Source organism: Rhinolophus sinicus, chromosome 16, assembly GCF_057876585.1.
Source record: "Rhinolophus sinicus isolate RSI-liver-muscle chromosome 16, RSI-T2T, whole genome shotgun sequence".
In the NCBI taxonomy this organism is placed as follows: Eukaryota; Metazoa; Chordata; class Mammalia; order Chiroptera; family Rhinolophidae; genus Rhinolophus; species Rhinolophus sinicus.
In genome coordinates, this window is record NC_142516.1 from 126,631,324 (window position 1) to 126,658,883 (window position 27,560).

The following is a 27,560-nucleotide window of genomic DNA, read 5'->3' on the forward strand; positions in this document are numbered from 1 at the left end:
TAGCTGGACAATCAGCTCTAATGCGTCTTTTGGAGCAAAAATTAATAAAAGACCTGGTCTTATTTTAGTATAAGACCTGGTCTTATATAATTTAATATAAGACCCGGTCATATAATATAATATAATATAATATAATATAATATAATATAATATAAAAGGGTATAATATAATATTGGGTATAATATAATATAATATAATATAATATAATATAATATAATATAATATAATACTGGGTATAATATAATACAAATATAATATAAAATATTTTTGTTCCAAAAGACACATTAGAACTGATTGTATGACTAGGTCTTATTTTTGGGGAAACATGGTATTTATACATTCTAAGTAAAGAACGTGATACTGTTTTAGATGAATTTATTTCTTTTTGAACTTTAATTTACCCGATTTATTTTTCTTTTTTGTAGGTATCACACTGATTGCTGTGGATGAGGCTCACTGTATTTCTGAGTGGGGACATGATTTTAGAAGTTCATTTAGGGCTTTGGGCTCCCTAAAAGCAGCGTTCCCGTCGGTAAGCTTTGCCAAGTACAGTGTCTTTGACCTTGTCCTCTACTACTTGTCTACTCAGTTGCTTGGTTCCAGCCACCCTGTTCTCTTTGACATTCTTCAAACATGCCAAATATGCTCTTCTGCTAGGGTTTTGTTCCCACTCTTCCCTGTCCCTGAATACTTTTTTCACCCAGTTAGTTCACAGGGTGTGACCTCTTATTCTTCTTAGGTCTATGCTGAAATATTACTTCCTGATTGAGGCCACCTGGGCCACCATATGAAAAATTTCAAATTACCCCCCTTTCAACATTCAACGTTTCTCATATTCCTTTACCACTTTTTAATAGCGTTTATCACTGTTTAACTTTCTGCATTATATTTTGTCTATTGTCTGTGAGTCCCTACTAGAATATTCTTTGTGGGGAGGAGTTTTTGATGGATTAGTTTATCAAATCTAGAACATAGTGGGTGCTCCATAAATAATTAGGTAAATGAAAATTGAATTCTGATGAGAAAGATGAGAATCAGCTCTGTGTAACTTTCTCACACAGGTAGTAAGTAGTAGAGTTGGGCAATAGTTAAACAGTGGGGCATTGCTAGCTTCTAAAGCAAATTATTTGAAAGAAGTGTGAAACATAGTTTCTGCCCTAAACTGGCTCATAGTACAGTAAAGAAGTTTAGATTCATACCTATAAAAAATAGAAGCAATGGTACCAAACAATAAATGGTATGTGGAAAAATATGAATAATATAGAAAGATTAATTGTATTAATAGTACATGTAATAGAGAAAGAAGATGTTTATATGGTAAAAGTCACTAGGCTCATTGTACCTTGAAGACTTCCAGTAATGCTTTCTATTAATTTAGAATGGTTTAAAGTAAGTTTTTGGAAACTAGGAAGATTGCTTTCTGTATTCCTTTCTTAGGCCTTTGATTCTAGAAGGATTATGTTAGAAATGTTTTAAATATTCCATGCAGTTCTTAAAAACTTTTCAGTGTTGAATTTTAAGTCTTTTATTATGTCTGTCTGTGGACTCCATTGGATCATTTTCATTTCTTGGAATGATTCAATATATTATAGCATAGAGTGTTCGTCAAGTAAAGGCTGAGAAAACCTTTTCCCCTAGTGTTTTCATGAATCCTCCTTATTAGCTAAGTGGTGAGAAATGCCACCTGGTGGTTGAGGAGCTCTCATTTTCCTTACTGTTCTCAGTGATTTTTTTGTTTTTTCTTCCTTCCAATTGCAATTGCATGGGACAACTGGTGTAAACCTGCAGTCCTTCACACCACATTATTTTCAGTATGTTCAAAAACTGCAAAGAAATCACTAAACCAGTTGGCACAAAGATTCCAATTTAGAGAGAATCAGACAAAGTGAGTCTCAGGAAAGAGCAGCCAAGTAAAAAGCTTTATGTCAGTCTTAAAATTCTATAAATTTCAAATAAGCGGAACTGTGAGATCCATCAGACATGTTGGTTCTTTCTATTCCCCAGTCCTTTCACAAATATCATTGCATAGCAGACAGTAACTATTTGGAATGAATGACTGAATGAATGAAGTATGATATTATGGATTACAGAGTTAGAATTAGCAACATGACCCAAATTTAGAAGCAGATGGAACAGTTCTAATTCTCTGAAACTGTAGTTGCTCTTCCATTGAAATATGTGACTTAGATAATTCCTAAATTTATAGTCAGAAGATTAATTTACATTTTGTTGCTTGTTTTAACAAAACCTGGCACTTAATTAACCAAAGAAACCAAGACTTGCCAACCTAAAGAATAAGAGTTTCAGGTGTTAAGATCTTGATATAACTAGGTGGCAGTATAATTTATTGTCCAAATCAGTTCACTTTTGACAATTAAAGGGTGTAAGCTATTAATAATTATGCTGTCATGACAGCATAAACTGGGAGTGTCCCAGGAAACCAGGATGTGTGGTCACCTTTCTTTTAATTAGCCTATATGTTATTTTTAAGGTTCACTCTAGTTTATACATTTTAAATTTCATAAAGCATCACAAGCTTCTAAGAGAAAAGATTCAGTCCATTTTTGTAGTGAAAATAAAGACTATTGTTCCTTTAAGTTTAATATATTCTATTATTCTACATTCTAGTTGTGGAAGCAACATTCTTAACTGACTTTCTAGAATGTTTGAGACAAAAGACTGAATTTATAGTGATTTTTCACTGTTAGCAGGTCATATGACTAGAGAGTTTCTAGTGGCAAAATGGGAATTTTTTGTTAGAGAGTCTAATATCATGAGACTCTCCCTGTCTCATAATTTGGTGAAAAACTGAGGCCTGGAGAATTTAGCCCTTGCCGAGTTCAGTGGCAAATCTGGGAATAGTGCCCATGTCTCGAGTTCTTGTATAGAAGTCTTTTCAATTATTGTGATAACAGTATCAGTAGTAGCTGACACTTTTTGAGTGTTTGTTGTGTACCATGCGTTATTTTAAGCACATTAATATGTTTTATCTCATTAACATTATGAGATTGTGGCTGTTATTGTAGCTATTTTATAGATGAGCAAACCAAAGTTTGGAGAGTTAAATAAACAGCTCAAAATCTCGTATCTAGTTAGTGGCACAGGCAAGATTTGAACTCAGGCAACTGATTCTAAGCCAGATTTTTTTTACCATTGTGCTGCTATTTTGCCTGATTTTTCTATTAACTTCTTTAAGAAGCGTCATGTTTCATGCTTATTTCCTTATTTTCATAAATATATTGCCCACCACTCATATATTATATTGCTTAGAAACAAAGTAAAACATCTTACAGTTTCTGTCCTGAAAAGTTCTTCCTTTATCTGCATGTGCAGTTAAACGAGAAGTATTTTATTAGTGCATTTATAAATTGAATAAAGCACTTAAATTGATGAAAATTCTTTGTTGTGAGGGTGAGATTGTGCATGTCCTAAGAAATTCTAGTGTACAAATTCTCTTCTTTTCAGCTTTATGTTTGATATAGATATAGATGTTTTCATTGCGTGTGTGTGTGTGTGTGTGTGTGTGTGTGTGTGTATGCTTGATTAGCAAAATAACTTCTTTGTAAATTGGCCTATTCATCTGTAAGTTCTTAGGTAGGCACTTGCTAAATACAGAGAATGGTCCGATCGTAAGCCCAGAAATCAATGAAGTTAATTTTGGAGTTACCGTTTTAAATAATTTCACAGAATTTAAGGTTAGAGAAAAAAATACCAATTACTTGGTCACGTTTGTTTTGATACTCCCAAAGTTAACTGATACTTTTTACATGAGCTGTGAGATAATTTTTAATTCAGTAAAGCTATATTTATTGTAAAGTAGTTTATAGTTTTTTTTGTAAAGCAGTTAAATTGTTTTTCAAGTTCTATAATGCTTTTTTACAAATTGCACATAAATTTTCACTTACATACAAGAGAATTGCTTAAGCTGATTTTTGAGATAATTGCAATGTATCTGAAGAGCTATTTTATCAGGATATTGTTTACTGTGTTTGTAATGGGCCAAAAAGAATATTTTAAGAAAGTTGTATTCTTGGGTATAGAACAGTTAATGATTTAGGAACAACTCTAAGACTTAGTCCATTTTTTCTGATTATGAACTACTAGCATTGTTGAGTATAACTCCCATGATAACAGAAACAAAAATGTTAAATATAGTTTCATGGTAGGTATGATGTTATCTTACTTTAGAATTTCTGAAAGATTACATACTCATGTTTTTCCTGGTACGAACTGTGCTCCCTGCTTTGGCTGCTAATCCAGTCAAGAAGTCTGTGCTAGACTGAAAATAGAACATGACTCGGTTGCTCAAGAAATCAATTAATCATAGATGTCTCATTTTATGCATTTTTCTTATTTATAGTATGCCATGATTAACTTAGTAAAACTGCAGAGAGGTTATTCTGGTCGTTGAGAGCTTTGCTTCTAGATCTGAGAAGCCATAAACCAATATATTTAAAATGGGAAACAAAAAAAGAACCATTGCTTTGTATAGTTAGATTTTCAGGGAATGAAAGGGTTTATAATTTGTGAATTATAGAGTAATCAAAAATAAGGCACAGCAATACCCCCACTTTTACTAGTACTATTATGAATATCATAAATGGAGTGGTAGATAGCTAATAAGTAGTCTTAATTTAATAAGACAAGGAAATTACATTTATAAATCTAATGAATTTAGTATATTATTTAAATGATTTTTGATTTAAAAAAAGTAAATATTCAGAGGCTGAGAAACACGTAAGTAGGAAGTTCTCTATTTTCCTTCTTTAAAAAGGAACGATTTTTAAAATTGTATTTTAAAAACGGTTTCTCCTATAATTGTCTCCCAGTCTCTTTGTAAGAAGGTGGTAAAATTGTTGGGAGTTAATGAGCGCTCTCTCCTTTTAAAAAAATCTATTATACTTCATTCAGGTTCCAATAGTTGCACTCACTGCTACTGCAAGTTCTTCAATCCGGGAAGACATTATACGTTGCTTAAACCTCAAGGACCCTCAGATTACCTGTACTAGTTTTGATCGACCAAACTTGTATTTAGAAGTTGGGCGAAAAACAGGAAACATCCTTGAGGATCTGAAGCAATTTCTTGTCCAAAAGGAAAGGTGAGGATTTCATGGTTGATAAATTTTGGTAACTACTTCCTTATTTTCAAAAAAAAAATATTTCATTTTATTTTTTTATTTTTATTCTTTCCTTCTAATTTGTATTTAACAAACTTCAAATTTTACTTAGCATTGGTTCAAGTCAAGTGTGGTGTTATATAATCAAGACAGTGACTGAGGAAAAAGTCTATGTTTGAAGTCAGAAACTAATTCTTTTAATATTTTTATATGTCATACTGTTGCCTGAACAGGACATACACTCTTAATTGACAAGAAAACAATAAAAACAGATGAATTTTTATATGAATTTTATCTAGTTCACTAATTATATGACTCAGTTGAGTATTAGGGAAATTTTCAAAGTCATCTTAGTAATAAACACTCTATGAGTCCATGTCCTGTGCCAAGGACTGTCCTAGGCACTTTATGTAAGCAATCTAGTTTAATCCTTATAACTGCTCAGTAAACTACATGTTATTTTTGTTTTCCTGAAGAAACCATCACGAGTACATCTTCCTGTTTATTTCATTTGACAGCATTTCATATGTGTGCTGAGAGCTTTGCGGGGCCTTGTTCCCTGATCTGTCTCCTCAGTGAAAAGCTTCTAATTTTCATGTTATGACATGTGTTTTTAGGTCACAATACATGGAGATAATGTTTGTCTTACAACTACAAGCATAAAATAATCTAGGCAAATATTAAAAAATCTTAAAGAGCATCATTAGTGTTTTCCTTTTCATAAAAGGATAAAAAGCAAAGAAGATCAGTGTTAGGTTAAGGAAACTTAGGTATAACTCTTAGAGACCTTTAGGATAAATTTAAGTTGTAGAATTTGCTATTGTCTTGATTGGCCTATATTCACTATAAGACAAGAATGTAATGAATATATTCTGAGTGTTCTGGCTATTCTAGAGATCTCTCTAAAGTTAGTGCTTATACTTCATTTCCCTTCCATTCTAAAGGGAAATCATTCTCTTGAAGGAGGCTGTTTAATCTAGGCTAGAATCCCCACAATCAGATCATTATCTACTCTCTTTATGTTTGATCCTTTTCAGTGGATATTATTCTCAATCTCAATGGCATTTTCTCCTAATAACACTCTCCTTTTTGAAAGTGTTTACTTTTTTGTGTATGTGACATTGTGACAGCCTCTCTTTATGCTAGTATTGTTCACTTTGCTATCTTATGTAAACATATGGAAATTGCATTTCCAATAGTTTATAAGTTTTTATCAAGGCTTCTGCTTAAATAAATAAACTTGTCTCTGGTTTTAACTTTAATTTGAACAAAAATTGAATCAAAGGTGTTTGGTGTTTAACATAATCCATTTCCACATTTGACTTGCCATAATGTTTTAGATTTTCACGTAGCTAAATATATCATTGTTTTCTATGTGCTTTCTCATTTTTTAGTCATTTACTAAAATGAAAATTAAATGAAATTACATTAAAATTTTAAAAAGGAATGGAAAATTAAATAAGATAAAACTTAAAGAGGTCTGAAGCATATATATTTACACATATATACATATATATATATATTTGTTATTATGTTTTTCTTTTTCTTTAGTTCTGTCTGGGAATTTGAAGGTCCGACTATCATCTATTGTCCTTCCAGAAAAATGACAGAACAAGTTACAGCTGAACTTAGGAAACTGGCGTTAGCCTGTGGAACATACCATGCGGGCATGAATATTAACTCAAGAAAAGAGGTTCATCATAGGTTCATGAGAGATGAAATTCAGGTGTGAAGATTGGTCATCATTACTCTCTTCCCCATAGTGGGAACAGATGTATCACTAATATTTATTTACCAGATTTTTATTGAATACCTGGTTTTTATTGAATATTTTATTGAGCATAAAATAGTTCCTCTGAAGGAAGGACTCATATATAATGTGGGGGATAGATACATGAACAAACTATTACAGACTTATATAAATAGCAGCCTGTACACAGTGCTGAGGTGCACAGAGGAGGGAACGCTATCTGTTAAGGTCGGTTGTGTAATGGGGATGGTCCATCCAGGAAGAAGCAATTTGCGTAGTCTGACAAACAAACAGAAGTTTGTCATGTATGCAAGGCCAGCAGGTAAAGAGGGAAAAGGAATGGTTCTAGAATTCCAGGAAGAAACTAGCATGTGCAAAGCACTGTGATATGAGAGTGCATACTGGGTTCAGGAAATTGTGAATAAGTTGGGAGAGTTGCAGAGAAAGGGAGTATGGAGTAAAAATGGCTCAATGGGAAGGTATAAAGAAAGGCAGGGGGAACTGTTGGAGATCATAGGAAAGTTGGTTGGCCAGGTTATATTATAGATGCCTGTGAAACTTGCAAAGAGACAGGCTGGGATTGGAGTGATTTTTTTCAGACTACTTTCAGCCTTAGTATTTTTTATTTAAATGAAATTTTATCTAATAGGTAACACAGATTGAAGTAGAATAATTCTTGTTGAAGTTGATGTGAGGGAGAAAGGGGTCCAAGAGTCTCCCTATTTCTAAGACATCTGTGGGTGTCTTTCATAATCCTCAGAGTGCCTAGAATGGAGTTTGAAAACCATCACAACAGACTATTCTGTGTTTTTGCACATGATAATAATATTTTAGAAGCATTAGATTGGTAGCACTAAGTAGGAGAAAAGGAGAAAAACTGAAGAAAGGAAGGGTATTGAAGGTACTATGAAATGCTGTAGCTGAGATTCCTATAGTGATTGAAATCATGAAATAATTCCAGTCTGTAATGATTCGAACCTGGTTCAGTGGGTATCATACAGAAGATGTGGGGAGATTTAAGGTTAAGCCACCTTAGTAGGTTTCAGTCAACAACTTCACGGTCCACGTCATATCCACACTGTGTCACTATAAGCTTGTGGACCAGCCCTCCTCTCCAGTAGAAATGCACTTCTGCGGTGCATTTTTCTTCCAATGGGTCATCCATTTCCTCTCTATATAGCCCTCCCTATTATATGTAGTTGTTAACCACCCCAAACCAACATTGTTCAAACAACTTGCCTCAGGTCTGGTTTGTATGTACTGTCTGTAAAATTCACTATGCCTTGACATGCTGTAATGCATACCTGCATGAAAGCATCTGTTCTCTTTCTTCCTCTTCTTTCCAAAGATAGGAACAGGTATCACAGCTGCCAGATAGAGATGTTACATATTCTTAAATGCTTATATTTTTATTCTGTTTTTCTTAGGAGCTTGAAAATTATCAGATCAAATTTATTAGCTGCTGCTTACTGAATCTTAACAATCGATGTTCAAGCTGTTAACTGAACAGGATTTCTTCTATTATTGTGTACTGCTTATTACTCATTTAGGTAGAAACATCTCCCAAAGACAGGAGAGTACAAACTACCTGTATTATGTTGTGATGGGAGACTTTGTTGGAAGTATCTGGTTTTCCTGCCAATACATAGCTTCACTGAAATATTAATGCTTTGAAATATGGCTTTAAAAACCTCACAGTGATCACTAATCATACCTAATATCTGGAAGGTATATATATAGGTATATGCTGCTATATACAGGTGTCACAAATTTTCATCAACATTATGAAAATTAATAAATTAACATTGATTATGTCACCGTAGGCTGGCATCAGGGGTTCTGCTGTGTCTTACAACTGGCTGGTGTAATGTACTCCTCGTTTGCCACTATAAAGAGTTTAGAAGTGTTATATTTGAATTGAGAGTTCTCAGGGTGATGAAAATACATTTCGTCGTGTATATAGAATGGTCTGGTGCTTTTGATATTACTTGCCATTTATTTATTTATGTAGTGCCTACTGAACATTATATATATATATATATGTACAGAATTCTAGATATTTACTTTCCTGTCTTTCTACAGTTGATTTATACTTTACTATGAGCCTAAAAGCAGAGCTGATCTCCCTAGCTCACCTCCCTAGCTCTTAATGTCTTGGATTGAGTGTTAGAATTGTAGTATTTTCTATTTTACAGTTTCAGAAAAAATTCTTTTTTCTTTCCAATTATTCATAAACAAATCTAAGCACCTTTGGATGTAGGTTTGTATTTTTAGTTTGTGACCATTGATTCTTATTTTTAATCTTGACTTTTAGTTTTATGTTCTTTTGTATTTTATTTGCCTTTTTGAGGTGGTTTGAATTCTTTCCGTTTCTGGAATTAGGTTATGAATTACATGATAAAATATCTTTATTTATACCTGGGAGAATAGGTTGGTTTCATCTAAGAAGAGTATCATATGATGAAAATTAAATTCTCACCACACACACACACACACCCACACACACACACACACACACACACACACCCCCCAATGGTAACTGAGGTGATGGATGTGTTAAATAACCTTATTGTGTTAGTCATTTCACAATATGTGTATATATCAAATCATCGCATTATACATCTTGAACTTATACAATATTATATGTCAATTATATCTCAGTGAAGCAGGAAGAATTGAATAAGAAATAACATTAAAAAATAAAATTTGACTTATGTTGCTTATTCACTCTTAAATATAGGAAAATTGCCTAGTCTTATTCACTCTAAGCTTTTTCTTAATATATTTTTATTCCTGTACTTATTTTTCTCTCACCATTATAATACTTCCTCTGATTTGTTCGGTATTTTCAATCTACAAGTGATTGGTTGAAATTACATTGAATTCAGTTTCATGCCAGAGACTTTAGTTAATGAACTAACTATTCTTATTAGAAGGTCAAAATTGTTCCAATTTCCAGGTATAAAACAAGTGATGGGGATGTAATGTACAGCATAGGGGATGTAGTCAGTATTATTGTGATAGCATGGTACAGTGTCAGATGGTTGCTGGACTTATCATGGTCACTTTTTTAGGTATATAAATGTTGAATAACTATGGTGTATACCTGAAACTCATATAATATTGTATGTTAGTTATACAGAGGGTGCCATAAAAAGGTATTAAAGAAAGGAAAAAACTATTAAATTTGTAATACCACGAGTGATGCTAGCATTCATTTGATTAATGCCATCTTTTGAGCAAACATCATACTGTGCATTGCTACCACAATTCAATTCAACTTCAAAAAGTAATACATAGATAACATCTCGTAAAATGTGTACTTTTTTTGGCACCTGTGATATTGCAATAAAAATCTTGAGAAATAAAAGGTGAAAATGTAGAATTTGAGTTCTGCTCAGTGTTTTGTCAAACCATGTTGTTATTTATTCTCAGTGTGTCATAGCTACCATAGCTTTTGGAATGGGCATTAATAAAGCTGACATTCGCAAAGTCATTCATTATGGTGCTCCTAAGGAAATGGAATCATATTACCAGGAGATTGGGAGAGCCGGCCGTGATGGACTTCAAAGTTCTTGTCACGTACTCTGGGCTCCAGCAGACATTAACTTAAATAGGTAAAAACATTTATTGCTTTCACCCTTGCAGATTTCTTTTTTCTTGTCATATAAGCTTTGAAAGTATTTGAGGCAGCATCCAGAATTTCAAGTAATGTGTATAAGTGCATTTAAAACCAAAACAATACTGAGGACATCTAAGAACATTTGTGATGAGTGCTGCCACCCAGAGGAGGTGACCTATTTCAGTTATGCTTAATTTAGTATGAAGAATTAACTAAATCAGGACTATCCTGGGAATATAACATAGATCCTATGTAATATTTTTGTAATATTGTGCATCGATGAGCTTTTTTTTTTCCTCCTCAGGTCCTCTCAAGTTTTGATATGTCTTCAGCCACAGTTACTTCAGATGCCATTGATTTTGTTACTGTGTTTTTTCATCCCATGCTATAATGGTGCTTATTCCAAATGACTTTTGTCTATCCTTGTTTGGCTGTCTTTACCATTTGTTTCCTTTGTCAGTTTTATGAGAGCATGCCAGTCCTTGAATAATCATGCTGCACTGTACTGATTGACTATCATGAAAGAAATATTAAGTGTTCAGTGTTTAAATACAGGAAAACCATTCTATTTAAATACTAAACAGGCATTTTGTTGGCACTTAAATTCTGTGAGATTTATATTGGAAGGGAAAACTTCACCTTGCAAAAATTTTAAGGGCAGCATTTAGCAACTGATTCCCTTATCCATAGAGGGAAAAACTCAGGATAAAAACTTGTATGTTGTAACTGATGGGCCTGCCAAGTTGAAGTATTTTCAAAATGCACCTCCATATAGCTAGATAAATTGAGCTCTTGAATGGACATGTTAGCCCATTTTGTTAAAAGGATGAGAGTGCCTATCCAATACAGGTTTTTGTTTGTTTGTTTTTTTAGTGCCCACTATGTTCCGAGCGCTACGCTTTATGCTGGGGATACAATGATAAATAAAAGCGGATGTGGTACCTGTTTTCAGAGTGTCTACAGTACAATGGGAATGGCAGATCTTGGTCACATAAGCATACAACTATGGATACATAGGGTTCATTCTACCATTCTAATTTTGTGTTTGAAAATTCCAATCTGAAGGTTTTTAAAAAGGGATCATGCTAATATGTGTAAAATTACAATTGTGTTAAGTGCTCTGAAGGGAAGGTGCAATGAGCAGTGAATATATAATGGGTGTGAGTTTACCATGTTGCAAAGGTCAGGTAAGTCATCCTTCAGGAAGTGATAGGGTAAGTTGAGATCTGAAAGAAGATCAAGGATTAATTAGGTAAAAATGTTTGCTATAAATTTTAAGCTCTTCCTTTTAAGACTAGTCAGTAGTTTCTGTTTCTTAACATAGAGTCAATAAAATCATCTTAAACAGAACAATTGTTTTCCTTTTGACACTAGTGTCTATATAAAATTTTTTATAAACTGATTTAAAATAATTGGGATAGAACACAACTCTCCATGCTACTGTTACATTTGGGATTATGTCAAACATTGATTCCTACCAGTTCTTATTTATTTGTGCCTTATGCTAAAGGTGTTGAAGGATTAACAGCCTGAGTTTTATATTGTGGCTTTTCAGGTTCATCAATGGAGATAGTTCCTGTTTTCCTGGGTCTCAAAAGATATTTTAAATGGTTTTTCTCATTAAGATTTAACAGGAAGTAACAGTGATTAGTAATCAAATAATGGTGCCAGAAGACCCATGCTTGAGTCTTTAGTATAGACAGGTTGATCTTTGCGTCCATCCTAAAGGAAATAAAACTAGGGTTAATTAGGATAAAAAAGAATTTAACAAGGATTGAGGACACATCTTATCAACCTTGTGACAAACCTCTTAGAAAAAAACTAAAAAGTTTTAGAATACACGGAGATGCTGGTTCTCAACTGTGAAGATGACTAATTCACAAAGTGTGTAGAGTCTCTCCTATGTTAGAATCCTCTGACTGAGAAGAAACTTGACTAGTCATCACTGTCAATATGTAATTATATATTTCTGGTTGCAGAAGCCACACCATTGGCAAAGTCTCAGTGTAGAGAGAGGATCTAAGTAGAATTCTTTCAAAAATAATTTTCATTAAAAACTAGAAAAATGCTTGCCTCTTGTGGGGACATTCACTGGGAAGGGACATGAAAACTCCCTGGGATGATAGAAATGTTATCTATCTTCATAGGGGTGTGATTGTTATAGGTTATGAAAAATAAACAGAAAGTAAAAAAGTAACAAAAGCGCTAAGTGATTTATGTATTCCTATGATGTTTTTAATTGACAGGTACCGCCTTAGTGAGATAAAAAATGAAAAGTTTCGATTATACAAATTAAAGATGGAGGCAAATATGGAAAAATATCTTTATTCCAGCAGTTGCAGACGACAGTATGTATTATTTATTTTATATCAATTAATAACATGGATTTATGGATGGTGCTCTTTTAAGAAAGAAGTTTTGCAAAATAATTATGAGTATTTAGAAACAATATTTTGTTGGTGTTACATATGTACTGAATTTTTAAGGCAGCATTCTTTTTGCCTCAGTAAGCTGAAGCCAAATAATGAGGTCCCAGGTGAGTCAATTAATGATGATTTCACCTCATTATTTTCAGCAATGAATTTAACATATATGTTTTTGTTCTTTTATTTAATTTTAAATTTTCTCTTGGGTAGAATCATCTTGTCTCATTTTGAAGACAAACAACTACGGAAAGCCTCCTTGGGTATTATGGGAACTGAAAAATGCTGTGATAATTGCAAGTCCAGGTAAAGATTTCTCCTAGATGGACATTCTAAAAGTCTTTGTTTCTCTTCCTTTGCAAATAGTTTTTAATCAGTTTTTGTTGAATGATATGTATTGTGTTTTTTAAACAAAATAATGAACTTACATATGTAATAGATGACAAAACAGACAATATTATTTTGCTTCGTAAATACACAAACCAATAAAATGGTAGACCTAAATCTAGACATATCAGTAGTTGCATTAAATATAATAGGTCTAAAACACCATTGTTAGAACTGGTTTAAAAATATGATCCAATTATATGCTGTCCATAAGAAATCCGTATAGGTATAATTATATACGTAGGTTAAAAATAAAAAGATAAAAACGAATACCATGAAAACACTGATCAAAAGAAAGCTGGCGTTGTTATTTTAACATCAGACAATAGAGACTTTGGAGAAAGAATATTACCAGAGATAAAGAAAGACATTACATGATAAAAAAGGGTCAGTCTACCAGTGTATCACACACATATGTATACACAGAGAGAAAGAGACAAAGAGGTGGGGAGAGACAGACAGACAGACAGACGGACGGAGACACTGGGATAAAGAGATAGAGATATTGATTTTAGGGAATTGGTTCATGCAGTTGTGGGATTTGGCAAGCCTGAAATCTGTAGGGTAAACTGGCAGGCTGGAAAATTGGGCAGGATTTCTATGTTAATAGTCTTAAGTTATAATTCCTTGCTTTCCAGCAAACCTCAGTCTTTGCTCTTTAAGGCCTTCATTGGATTGGATGAGACTCAATCACATTATCAAGGATAATTTTCTTAAAGCAACTGATTGTAAATATTAATCCCATCTACAAAATACCTTTATAGCAACATCTAGATTAGTGTGATCGACCAAACAATTGAGCCCCATAGCCAAGCCCAGTTGACACATAAAGTTAACTGTCATATCTAAGAATACGTAATCCCAAGTGTGCGTATATTTTACAAAAGAACTGACAGAATTGAAAGGAGAAATAGAGAAATTCATAATTACAGTTGGTAATTTCAGTTGGTAATTTCATCTTCTTTCAGTAAGTAATAGAACTAGTAGATAGAAAATCAGTAAGAAGGATAAACAGAAGTGTCAACAAACGGGATCTACGTAATTAACTTTTGCAGAACATTGTACCCAACAGCAGCAGATGCAGAGAGAACATTCACAAACATAGACCATATTCTGGGTCATAAAACAAAACTTAAATTTAAAAGAGTAGTATTCACACACAGTATGTTTTCTGACTGTAATGGAATGAAACTAGAAATTAGTAACAGAAAGATAACAGACTACTAAATAACCCATGAGTCAAAGAGGGATTCTCAGGGTAAATCAGAAAATATTTTGAATTGAATGAAATGAAAATATAAAATGTATGGGAGGCAGGAAAGCAATGCTGAAAGAGAAATTTAGAGCATTAAACACTTATAACAGAAAAAAGTTTCAAGTCAGTAATTAAGCTTTCACCTTAAGAAGCAAATAAGAGCAAAGTAAGCTAAAAGGAAGCAGAAGGAAGGAAGTAATAAAGATAAGAACATAAAACAATGAAATAGAAAATAGAAAAACAGTAGAGAAAAACAATGAACTCAAAAGCTCATTCATTGAAAAGGTCAATAAAATTGATGGAAACTTCTAACAAGAAAATAAAGAGAGGACACAGATTTCCAGTATCAGGAGTAAAAGGAATTTCAAAGGAATTCCATCAGACATTAAAAGGATAATAAGGAAACACTATGAATAACAGTGTATGTACATTCAGTAATTTAGATGAAATAGAGCTATTCCTTGAGAACCTCAAGCTAACAAAACTCACCCACATTGAAATAGATAACCTGAATAGTCCTACAACTGTTAAAGAAATGGGATCCTTGTTAAAAACCTCTGAATATAAAATTCCTTAGCCCAAATGATTTTAACGGCAAATTATACCAAACATTTACAAGAAGAAATAATGCCATTTCTACAGTATGTTTCCATTTATATGATATTCTCTCAAACATAAGACTGTACTGTAGGGATGAAGAAAAAACTCAATGGTTTCCAGAGGTTCGAGGGAAGGGAGAGAGTATGATTACAAAGGAATAGTACAAGGAAGTATTTTGCAGTGATGGATTTGTTGTGTGTCCTGGTTGTGGTGGTGGTAGCTGATTGTGGGGCTGGTTAGATGAGTCTATGCATGTGAATCCATGGATGTGTTTAAATTTGTAAAACTTTACATACACACACACACGCACACACTCACACAGACCACAATCAGTTTCACTACATATTAATTGAAAAAATAAAGTGAAAACAAATGGTATACCTAGTTGAATTAATCGTATACCTAGGTGTGGTAACTGTGTTACTATTAGACACAAGAAGTACTATTAAGGATGGAATGTTCTCATGTAGTCTGTCCTCACCAAGAGGACAAACTTGTTCTATGCATCGAAGGAAAAAAAGAAAAGTTACAAAAGTACAAATTGACAGGACAGCTGGAAGAAATCAACACATCCATGATCAAAGTAGAACAGTTTGATATAAATTTTTAGCAATCAAAAAATTAGTAAGCTATTGAAAATTTGGTTAACACAGTAACAAGTCTGATTTATCAGACATGTCTTATGTAGAACCCTGTACCAAACAATTAGAGCAATGTATCTGAAACACTTTTACTTCCTGCCCACAAAGTTAATGATGATATCTGTATAGCACACAAGGCTAGTTGAATCTAGATTCTGTACAGAACCTTAATGTGTGAAGTGATTAACCTTTCAGCACACCTATAAATTGTTTGTAGCACACTGGTTGGGAAGGACTGAATTAGAGACTACACTTCTTACATATACGTGGAATATTTATAAAAATTGACTATTATTAGAGCAGTGATCGGCAAACTATGGCACATGAACCAAACTTGCTTGTTTTTGTCAATCAAGTTTTCTTAGAACACAGCCGTGCCCTTTTGTTTATATATTATAGTATCTATAGCTCTTGTTTCAGGGTCAGGCTGAGTAGTTGTGACACAGACAGAGACTATATCTCCCACAAAACCTAAATTATTTATTATCTGGCCCTTTATAAAAAAGTTTTCTGACCCCTGTGCTAGATTGCAGCATGTCTCAAACGTTTTCAGTGTGTTGGAATCAAACACATCACATTTTCTCTAGAATGCAGTTGAATTAGAAGTAAATAAAAGGATAAACAAATTCTCACTCGTCTGGATATTAAAAATAACACTTTTAAATAGCTCATGAATCAAAGAAAAAAAATCAGATTGGAAATTAAAACATTTTAAAAACTTAGTGGTAATTCCAATAATATACATTAAAGCTTATAAGATGTAGCATAGAGTACTTTGTGGAAATAAAGAAAGCAGTTGAATTAGGTAGTTGAATTGCATTAGTTGATTTTCTCTAAGGAGTCCTTTTGTTCTCAACCCGCTTTAAAGAATTCTCATTTGTATTAATGATAATTTCAAATCTACCTGAAGGATAGTTTAGGAATTTAACTTCTAAAAAGGACTTAAGTGAACAGTTTATAACAGATTATAATTTATAATCTTTGTGTCATATTGTACAGTCATTACAGTTTAACAATTTATTGCATGAGAGATTTGTTTTTAAGTTAAAAATGTGTTTTGGCAACTTTTCCTTCCAAGTTAAGTTCTTCCAAACTTAACACACAAGTCTAATATTTATATAATCAGTCGAGCTCTCCGAGCTGTACTTCGGCTCTCTGCTTAAACTTCCTCCTCTTCTTCTGTCTATTATGGTCGAGGTACCTCCTGTGAAACTTGGGTTCTAGGGCACTGGAGTTGAGAACCATCAGCGTAACGTACGTGTGGTGCTACATTATAGTTTATATTTCATGTTTTACATACTTCATATGCACTTGACTGTAATGAACTTTTCTGTAGCTTCTGAAGCAGTTGGCACATTTGAGATATTTTTTACTTGGCTAATTATTACATTAAATCTTTTTATTTCTGAAGGTATATGCTTTGGCTAAGCTTTCTAACATACTGTTTTTATTTAGATTGAATCATTGCTTTTCCATTGATGACTCAGATGATATGTCACAGGACTTTGGTCCACAAGCATTCCAGCTATTATCTGCTGTGAACGTGTTCCAAGGAATGTTTGGAATTGGGGTTTCAATTTTATTTCTCCGAGGTTCTGTAAGTATATCTGTGAATCACCTCCATAGTTTTTTTCACTCCTATTACACTTTTCTTCAGAGGTTTGCTGTATTACAGTTGTAGCTTTGGCTTTAGAAGAATTATTAGAAGCACAGAGAGTCATGTTAAGTTATAGTTAGGCACTGTATTCATTACTTCTGACCTGTGTGTATCACGTCTACCACTGATTTCATGTTTCAAGCTGACATTCAGCTCTGAACCTCAGTGTGGAAGCAAGTTTATTACCTGGCAGTTGGGTGAATCCCTAGACTGTTTTTTCTTAGGATAATTAAGAAAAGTTAACCTTTATTATGTCAAGGGACAAGTTAGAACAAAATTGTATCGTTTGGTGCCCTGGAAAGTAGTACATTCTTTGAACAAAACTTTAATTTCAGTGATTATTTGTGGAAACAATATTTGGCAGTATATTTTTTTCTCCTATTCTGTTTCTCATCAGAAGCATTGAAAATTACAAGGAAGTTTTTTATTTTTGTTTTTTGCTTTACCAATGAATAGTCAATTCAGCTACTTTTTTTTTTCAGTGTGCCAACATTATGCTAACAATAGCAGGTGAATATGAATAAGTCATGACCCTTACAGTTAAAGAGCTTTTTCTGTAGTTCTTTTGTTTATATAATTTTATTCCTGATGTAGAAGTCTGTAAAGCAAAGATAAGTATTGTATATTAATATTAGCTGAATAAATCAGAAGTGTGATAGAATCCTTTGCAAATATGTATATTGACTAAAAATGTACTTAAAGTAGAGATTAAAATTCTCACTTGTATGTAGCATTTAAAAAACATAATTTCAGTAAGCATTTATTTGTCGAATACATGAATGCTTTGTGTGAATATTTTCTGAGTTTTTATTTTGCTTAGGAAGGGACATATTCAATTAGTCAGTTATAAATATTTTTAATGAAATATGTTGAAAATGTTAACTTTTCGGGTCATGATGTTTTTAGAGTCTGAATGGAGTTCAAAATTTGTTTTTAAATCACACCACATTTGATTAGAAATTTAATCCTCGTGTTGATTAAGGAATTTGATTTTAGCTGCTGTGAGTTTTTTTTTTTTTAATAAAAAGGATTTAAGTTGAAGGGATAGGTTAAATATAATGGTATCTCTGAAAATTTCTTCTATCTCTGTCATCTTCAAGACCTGTGTATGCCAGCTGAATGTATAATTTAGAAAAATTATTCTTGTTTTAATTTGCTATAATCCAGTGGTATCCAGTATCAACAAATAAGTGTAAGTGGGCTCCTAGACAAATTTGAACTGGTCGCAAGAGGGATCAGATTTCACCTATTATTTGAAAACCAAGTCAGACCACTTACACTGGCTGTCTCTTCTGGGAGTCCTCAAATTAATAAGTTTTTTCTTTGTGAAATTTTATACTACCCTTGCTAGGTAAAGGTGTAAAACTTTTTAAAAAAGTACCACTTGGCAAAAATTTGTAGACATTAACTAGAGTGAAAATAAAGCAGTTTTTTCACCCTCCATATCAATGATCTTGTTATCTACTGGGATATTGTTTTAAAAATTATAAGTGTATTTCCCTTGGGCATTTAGTAAATTGTCCACCTTAACTAATTTAGGCAAAATTAATGTCTTTGTAGATAATTTTGATCAGTAAGATGATAAATATCTTAAACTGGGAACTCTTGGAGTTTATTTAAAGAGAATATTTGTACATATATACAACAAATATAATTTCAGCAGCACATGATTTTCCTTCCTTACACAAGACTTTTCTAAATAGTATAAATGATTATGCAGCCCATTCAGGTATTTGTGAATGGAGTTTAAAACTGTTTTTAAAAGCACAAGTTTAGTTAGAAATTAAATAGTAGAAATGTTGCCTAAGGAACTTTGTTTTAGTGTCTAAACAGCTTACTACATAAATATCTTCAAACACCCTGTGTGAATAAGTGATAAGATGTGCAGTTATCTTAATATTATAGATCAGAAAATAGAAGCACTATCAGTAATTTGCATTACCAGGAGATTAAGTTAAACCTCTTTCCTGATCACATTATAAAAGGGGTAAACCTTATGATGGTGGCAGAATTAGATAACACTTTTGATACAAGATGCTTTGACTGTAGGCAGCCATCAGAAAATTATTGGTAGTTTTAATCACCCTTTATAATTTTTAAACTGTCTGATGCTTAATTTTCAGTATAAGCTATTTTGTCTGATTGAATTGTATTCCTAGAGATAAAAATTGGTACTTTGTTTTTGGTTTCATTATGTACATAGAATTACAGCTCCAGAAATGACGTTTTAAAGCCCTGAAGTGGCAGCTGTGAGCTTCTTTGGCCTGTAGGAACTGGGAAAAAAATAAACGGAAAAAAAATTAATAAAAATATGAATAGCAACTATGGGTTTGTTTTGTACTCTAAGAACATTGGGATTTAAAATTTTGTATTACTGTTTATAATTTCTTTCCCACTAGTTGTTAAACATATATTTTTGTATAGGGCACTATACTGTTTTGTGGGGAATCAAGAAGCTAATCAGAGAAGTGGCAAATTTGTTTGTTTTCTCTGTCAGTCAGATAGTGGTACAAAGATTTTGCTTTTATCAAAAAGTGATACTTTGAGTTGTGTGCTCTAGCCAGTCAGCTGTCTTTATTCTAACACTTATCCATCAATTTTTAAGTTTCCATATTCCTTGATATACCAGTTTGGTGCCCCTTATTTTACTAGCTTCATACTAGTAAATGTGTTCACTCACTTCACTTTTTTCTGCTTATGAAAGGAAAGGCTAGAGGAATAATGTTTAGTGTCCAGATTGCTAGTAAGTACTAGATAGGCAACTTAATACCTTTGGTGTTAGTTTGCAAGCAGAAGCATCTTCTACTACAAAGTTATGCCCTAGCAGATGCAGTGTGCCGTTACGAGTATTCCAGGGAAAACTAACTAAATACCACGTCATGATTTTTCCTTTAGGATTAGGAAATTCAGGTTCAGTTAAAGGATCAGCTGTTAGCTAATAAAAACTAAGTCAATGCTGTTGACCAGGCCCTGTCTTGGTTACTCAATCTTCACAACGTCCCTGAGAGATAGAAACTATAATTATTCTTGTGCAGCCAAGGAAATAGAAGCACAGATAAGTAATTTGCCCAAAGTCAAAAAGCTGGTAAGTGTCACAGCTAGGACTTGAACTCAGGTAGTCTTGCTGTACTAACCACATTCAAGGTATATGTAAATGTATATGTGTACATGTACGTATGTATATGTATATTAGTATGTGTGTGTACGAGTGTGCACGTGCATGCACATGCGTGTATGGAATAGGAATAAAAGATTAGAACCAGTAGTGTGGAAGCCTGTGTTCTAGTCCTAGCTCTAGGACCTTAGTCTACCATTTAACATCTTTGAGCCCCTGATTATTTGTTCCCAATATGAGTAAAAAATGACTAAGTAGATCAAGAGTTCCAGCATTCCTTCCAGCTCTGAAATTATATGATGTAAGTCAGTTACATAGGTAGGGATTATTAAGAATAAGGTGGGTGTTTCAATTTCTGTAAATCTTGTTCTAATAAAACTTTTGTAACTAAAATCATGACACGAAAGCTTATTACTTAGCTATTTTAATAAAAAGAGTTCTATTTTTATTTATAAGATTTAATCGAATGCATGTTACATGTTTGGTTAACTAAACTTACTGGAAGCTCACGTTTTAAGCTCAGTATGTAGGCCCTCATGTGTCTCTGATGGGAATTTATCCCAGTCTAATCTTATTTCAGCCTCGTTTGCCTTTGTGTGAGGGATCAGCTTCGTTTAGGCTATTTCAGTTGTATTCACATTTTTAACATTCCAAAATAATAAGGTTGTAACTATAACATTCTCATCTGTTGAACAAACCAATGCATTCATGAGACTCTTACTGTGCCTGAGTTATATCTGCTGAAACTCACCGTATAAATACGTTTGATTTTGACCCCTGGATTTTTACATGCATTGATTGTTAAACCTACATTAGAGTATAGATGAAATGTAAAAATGTTGAATGACAGGCGGTGCCTGTTTCAAAAATTTTAGACTGCATGTTATATTGAAATCTTTAGAATACAGTAACCTCTTGACATAGTCAAGGATTGAATGTTTTTGAAACATGAATATAACCTAAAATCCAGTGTTTATATTAGAAAGCTCATAATCACTCTAAGTAATTTAAACATAAAGGTACTTAATATTACTAAGTATTTATAGCTTTATCGTATTGTCTGTAAGATTATATTGAGAAATCGTCCACCACAAGAGCTGCTGCCTCTTCTGTGATCGAGAGGCTATCTGTCAATGAGGAAGCAGCCAGTACAGTGCCTGACCCTGAACTGCACCCAATAGGGAGCTGTAACGATCAGGAAGGTTCTACTTTTGCATGCTCTGGGGACCACCCTGAGCTTGCTATAATCTGTATGTATAAGATGGATGCTTTTTGACACTTGGGAAGCTAAGGTAGTAGTTGTGTGCTGGATTCTTTGTTAACACTTTCTTGTAAAAAGCAAGTGCCTCCACAAATGCAGCTGCAAAAATAGCAGAAGAGCAGCCTTGCCTCATTTCCTGCTCATAGATGTCACGTAAATGCCTCTGGCTAGTGGAAGTTAAATTATATTCAGAACCCTAGCTGAAAGGGAGTTTGAGAAATCGTGTTTGTAACTTCTCTGGTAGATGTTACAGTGAATGAAGGTTACAATGACCCCTGAATTACAATCTGCCATATTCACCACATATACATTGGATAAGAGCAATTTTCCATAAAGCCCTATATATACCACGATATGCATTTGAAAGTAGTATTTGCTTGTGTAGGATGAATGAAAGCGGTAGTTAGAGGGCAAAGTGAATGGAAAGGTACTTTATGAAGAGTGAAGGTGGGGAGAGTCATCTCTGTTAGAGAACAAGAGAATTGCATGTGACAGACTAGCTTCCCCAGTGTTTCTAGAACTCGATGGCTACAAAGAGTCTCTCCCATTGGAATATTCTCTTCACTTAGGGAAAAATATTTCAAAAGCAGCAGCTCTTTAGCACATACCCGCTTTTCCTGGTGTAGCTGAGTGAAGCAGCTAAATCAGAAATGATTACCGTGTTTCCCTGAAAATAAGAACTAGTCTTATATTAATTTTTGCTCCAGTAGGGCTTATTTTCAGGGGATGTCTTATTCTTTTTCATGTACAAAATCTACATTTATTCAATTACTGTCATGTCATCTTCTTCTGGAACATTGTCATAACGTACTAAATGAGTCCGTCTGGCTGAGCTCAGAACTGGGGCTTATTTTTGGGGTAGGTCTTATTTTTGGGGAAACACAGTAAGTGAACTTGTCAGTGAATCATGAACAAAAAGCACAGTAATGACAGCCACGTGGTGGAAACCGAGTGATTGCACTGCGCTCCCTGGTTACTAGCTGTTGGGTCACACTGCCTTTTAACACCCGTGCTTCTTAGTCCAGAGCTGTAATTATGATCACTGTTTTCAAACAGTAATGTGTGTTCATACAAGGTCTAAATACTAAAAGTGAAATAGTCCAAACATATCCAGACCTATACATGGGGAAATGCAATGTGAATTATATGTGACATTTTCTGCCATTATTTTAAAAAAACAACAGGAGCACTATTTTGATTACATATTTATTTGTGACTTAAGTATTCAGAGCAGGGAGGATGGGTATAGAAATTTTGTAGGTTTTTAAAGCTGAAATTTGGTGTTAAATCCAAAGACTCCATAGACAGTTTTGTGGTTTACTTCCTGTTTAATTAAATAAGCATTTTTAGATATTGATTGTATTTCTAATTTCAGAATTCACAGCGTCTTCCAGATAAATATCGCAGTCACAGCCTTTTTGGCACTGGCAAGGATCAAACAGAGAATTGGTGGAAGGCCTTGTCTCATCACCTCATGAATGAGGGATTCTTGGTAGAGTCTCCTGGGCGTAGCAAATTTGTAAAAATTTGCCAACTTACAAAAAAGGTATGTGATGTAGAAGTCTACCTGTTCGATACAATTTTTCTCACTGTGCATTAAAAGCTTCTTCTTGCGTTCAATAGGGTAGAAATTGGCTTTATAAAGCCAATACAGGATCTCCTCCGAGACTTATCCTTCAAGCTAATGAAGAGTTGTGTCCAAGAAAGTTTCTTCTACCAAGGTTCATTTTTCTGTTTTCTTTTTTTGTTGTAACTTCTGGGTTTTTTGTTGTTTAAATGATTCAAATTATATTCAATTTACAGGTACCACAAGGTAAAATGGGTAAAGATACTGTTTTTGCATATCTTTTTTAGTCAGTTTGGGATATAGGTCAGTGGGAGAAAGATAAATTATAGAACACTTTTCTTGGTCGACAGAAAATAGCTGAGTATAGTATTTAGAAAGCTGCTTTCCCATTGATTAAAGAAGAAGCATTGAGATCAATGTGGAAGAATCTATATACTATATTTTCTTTTTATATGTAGAAGGTGGGAAGGAAATACACTTGTTACCTGCTTTTTATATCTTTACATGCTATCAATCATTTATCAGTTTTTTAATAAATTGATATATGATTGATATAGCATTGTGTAAGTATGAAGTGTACAACACGTTGGTTGATATATTTATAGGTTGCAATAAGATGATTACTACAGTAGCTTTAGCTAACACCTTTATAAGGTCACATAATTATTCTTTTTTGTGTTGAGAACAATTAAGATCTAGTGTTAGCAACTTTAAAGTTATAATACAGTATTGTTGACTACAATTATTATGTTGTGCATACATATAATCAGTTTTTCTTTTAAACTTAAAGTTTAAAGGGCTTTGAAAGCTCTTTCAGAGCTTTTTCTGAAAAACAAACATTTTAAAAATCATCAGTTCTAAGAGTAATATAATTACATCTGCCTTCCTAAGAGTGGAGGTATGATGTATTAGATAATTACATTTTAACATTTATAATAATTTAATTTTATTATTTTTCAGTTCTAAAACTTTGTCTTCGGGCACTGGACAGCATTCCTCTAATCAAGTACCACTTGAATTAACTGCAGAGAAGAAGGTTGGTTTTTATTGAAGAGGTGGTTCTTATTTGTTTCATTTTTTTATTGATGCAACCCTTATTTAAAAATTTTATATTTTAATTTCCTTCCAATTAAAGAGGAGCATGCCATGTATAACAAAGTGTAAAATTTTGAAAAAGAAGTGATAATGAATAGAATAAAGTGTGTGGAATGTAATTTCTGGGTTAATAGAATAGGGAGAAGTATTTGACAAAGTAACTTATTTTGATTCTTTTAAGTCTATTTTATAACTCATTTGGCTTGCAGATTTTTGTTTTGTTTTGTTTTTACATATTTTGATACTTACAGTTGATAGAAAAATGACCCTGATTCCTAAATGTTCTCATTAAAGTTACACATGTGCACGTGCGCACACACACACACACACACACACACTTTCTTGCTTTGTTTTTGGACCTTTTACAAATTAAATACTTACCTGCAAGCAGATTTCAGCTAGTTAGAACACGGTTAATAGATAAAAATGCTTCTGGTGAACTTGCTCTGTTTTTTTAAAGTATGCAGAATGTAATTGAATCATTTTTGTAACTTGGGCTCTTGCTATGTCTCAAATAATTATTTTGATGATAAATTTTCTATAGATTTGGGAGGAATGGGACATTATGTTGCATTTCTAACTATTTTTAGAACCTTAGAAGTTAATAATTCTAGAGGTTATTTTCAGGTGATTTATCTGATGAATTGGTTGTCAGAGGAAAAGTTGTCATTATAGATGTTGTGTCTTATTTTCTTCATATTTAAAAGCTTTTTGAAACTTCTAATTTTTTAAAATGAACCTCTCTATGTTTAAAAGCAGTTTAACTTGGCGAAGATGTATTCCTACAAAACACATGATAAAATTTATTCTGGGACTAACATTCCTAAAAAAAGGTACGGAGTTCAAAATTTTTCTTTTCTATACTTACTTTATCAACACTATTTTTCTTTCTTTCCTAAAGAGAAAAGCCTGTGAGGTGTTGGGCCATTTCACTTGCATAAGGAAGTTAAAGTTAAAGCATAAGCCTACAACGTTATAGTTATTAGAGCAGACCTGTAAAATGATGGTACTAATACTAATTTACTGGCTAATACTTCTTGGGTATTATTGTTTGCCAAGCTCTATGCTAAGTGCTAAGCATTTTTTTTATATGTGATATCTCATTTAATTCTTACAACAACCTATGTGTTAGCTACTATTATTTATCCCCATTTTATAGTTGAAGATACCAACAGTTAAGAAGTCAACTAATTTATTCAAAAGCATACAGGTAATAGCAGAGCTGACTTTCAAATCTATATTTGTCCAAATCTATATTTGTCAACCTCTAGCATCTAAATACTAATTAATTTTATTTGTATGAAATATATATTCTCATTCCACTTTTTAAAAACAAGATTCTATGGCAACATAAAATGGTAGGTATTAGAGTTGGTAGAAAATAAAGGTAATGTACCTATTGTACTTTAAATTTTAATATTTGACTTGCTGACTTAATAAAAGTGTGGAGAATGTACAGAATGACAGAAGGGCTGAAGATGGAGAATTTGAAAAACTCCCGAGGGCCTATATGCAGATTAAAATAGACTATGTTTACGTACATATCAGAGGGGAGTAAATTAATGTGCTTTAACACTCACTTTCTGACAGTTTGTTTACTCAGATAATACTACTTTGGATCTGACAGAAACATTTACCATACCACTCTCCCACCACAAACAATTTCTTTTTGTTTGGATATTACTATGTTTTATATAAAGAAAAAGTTTAAGGAGTGTACAAAACAATATATTCATTTGACATACTGAAGCATTTCTTCATTCAAACATTTACTGTGTTCTTACTAGGCATCTTCTTTGGGCCAGGTACTGTTGTAGGCACTGGGATTCAGTGGGGAATAATAGAGACACATAGTCACTGGTCCTCCCAGAGTTTCTACTCTAGCGGGATATACAGGTAAGGGAACATAAAATTACCATCCAGCATTATAATACTTTGGAGACACATTTTTGGAAGTGACACTTGAGGTTTCAGTAGAAGTTTGTCCAGTGAAGTGAGGGAAACTTGTCTAAGCAGAGGAATGGCTCACATACTAAAACCTGAAAGCAAGAGAGGGTATGACATGACTGAGGCACTCACTGGTATGCCAGCAATTATCTGGTAGAGAGAAATGAGAGTGGTAACATTTAAGACTGGAGAACTAAATAGGGCCCAGGATATCCATGGTTATGTCAAGCACTTGAGTTGGGCCATAAAGGCCATTTGGAGCCAAGGAAATGTTTTAAGAAAAACAGTGTCCTGAAGAACAGGGACAATTTATGATAGAGAACAGGGGTTGACAAACACTTTGTAAAGGATCAGATAGTAAATATTTTAGGCTCTGAGAGCCATGTGGTGGTGTCTGTCTCAACTACTCAACTTTACCGTTGTAGCCTCACTGTGTAAACGAATGAGCGTGGCTGTGTGCCAATAAAACTTTATTTATGGACACTGAAATTTGAATTTCATATAATTTCCACATGTCACAGGAATGTTCTTTTGATTTTTCTTAACCATTTAAAAATGTAAAAGACCATTTTCAGCTTTCAAGCCTTACCAGAACAAGTTCATTTGAATTTTCATTAAAATAATTCATGTACATGATTTTGAAGTCAGTTGGCACCTAAAGGCATACAACAAAGTTCACACCCTTGCCAGACCCGCTTTGTTCTGTTCTATAGAAGCAATCACCCTCAAATCTTCTGCCTGATTTCTCTGGTATTTGACACCATATTTCTAAGTGACATGCTTGGGTTACTATTTTTTGACTTACTAGTTTTAGAAATTTTCTGTTGACATCCTATAATGGTAGGTTAGGGCTTATGTCCCATATCCCCTTCCCTCCTTTCCCCTCCTTTGATTCCGCCCTACCCCCACAATAATTATATTTCAAATTTTGGTCATATTAATAATTTGTTTTTACATTATTATATCTACTCAAATATTTTATACTACTAAGCCAAAGTATATTATGATGGCCACTATCACCTTAATTTTCCTTGATGTTACTGCCTTTTTTTGTTTTCTTTGCTTGTGTTTTAGTGTTCCTATTATTACTTTTTCTTTTCTCCTATTTTCAATCTCTTTTTGT

At 33.3% G+C, this 27,560-nt stretch overlaps 1 protein-coding gene across 6 annotated transcripts in view; it reads left to right on the forward strand.

Annotated features, from left to right (window-relative positions):
* Positions 1-27,560, forward strand: part of WRN (WRN RecQ like helicase) — a 116,287-nt gene that overhangs the window by 62,199 nt on the left and 26,528 nt on the right. For 3 of the 6 annotated variants that reach the window (XM_074329689.2, XM_088793482.1, XM_088793484.1), the window contains 11 exons: positions 426-532; positions 4,912-5,099; positions 6,669-6,843; positions 10,303-10,484; positions 12,736-12,837; positions 13,126-13,218; positions 17,251-17,392; positions 23,204-23,374; positions 23,452-23,549; positions 24,356-24,431; positions 25,247-25,323. In XM_074329689.2, coding sequence (XP_074185790.2) covers positions 426-532; positions 4,912-5,099; positions 6,669-6,843; positions 10,303-10,484; positions 12,736-12,837; positions 13,126-13,218; positions 17,251-17,392; positions 23,204-23,374; positions 23,452-23,549; positions 24,356-24,431; positions 25,247-25,323 — 1,411 coding nt within the window. The remainder of the gene's footprint in view (positions 1-425; positions 533-4,911; positions 5,100-6,668; positions 6,844-10,302; positions 10,485-12,735; positions 12,838-13,125; positions 13,219-17,250; positions 17,393-23,203; positions 23,375-23,451; positions 23,550-24,355; positions 24,432-25,246; positions 25,324-27,560) is intronic. The other 3 variants (XM_074329690.2, XM_088793483.1, XM_088793480.1) reach the window with 2 other exon arrangements.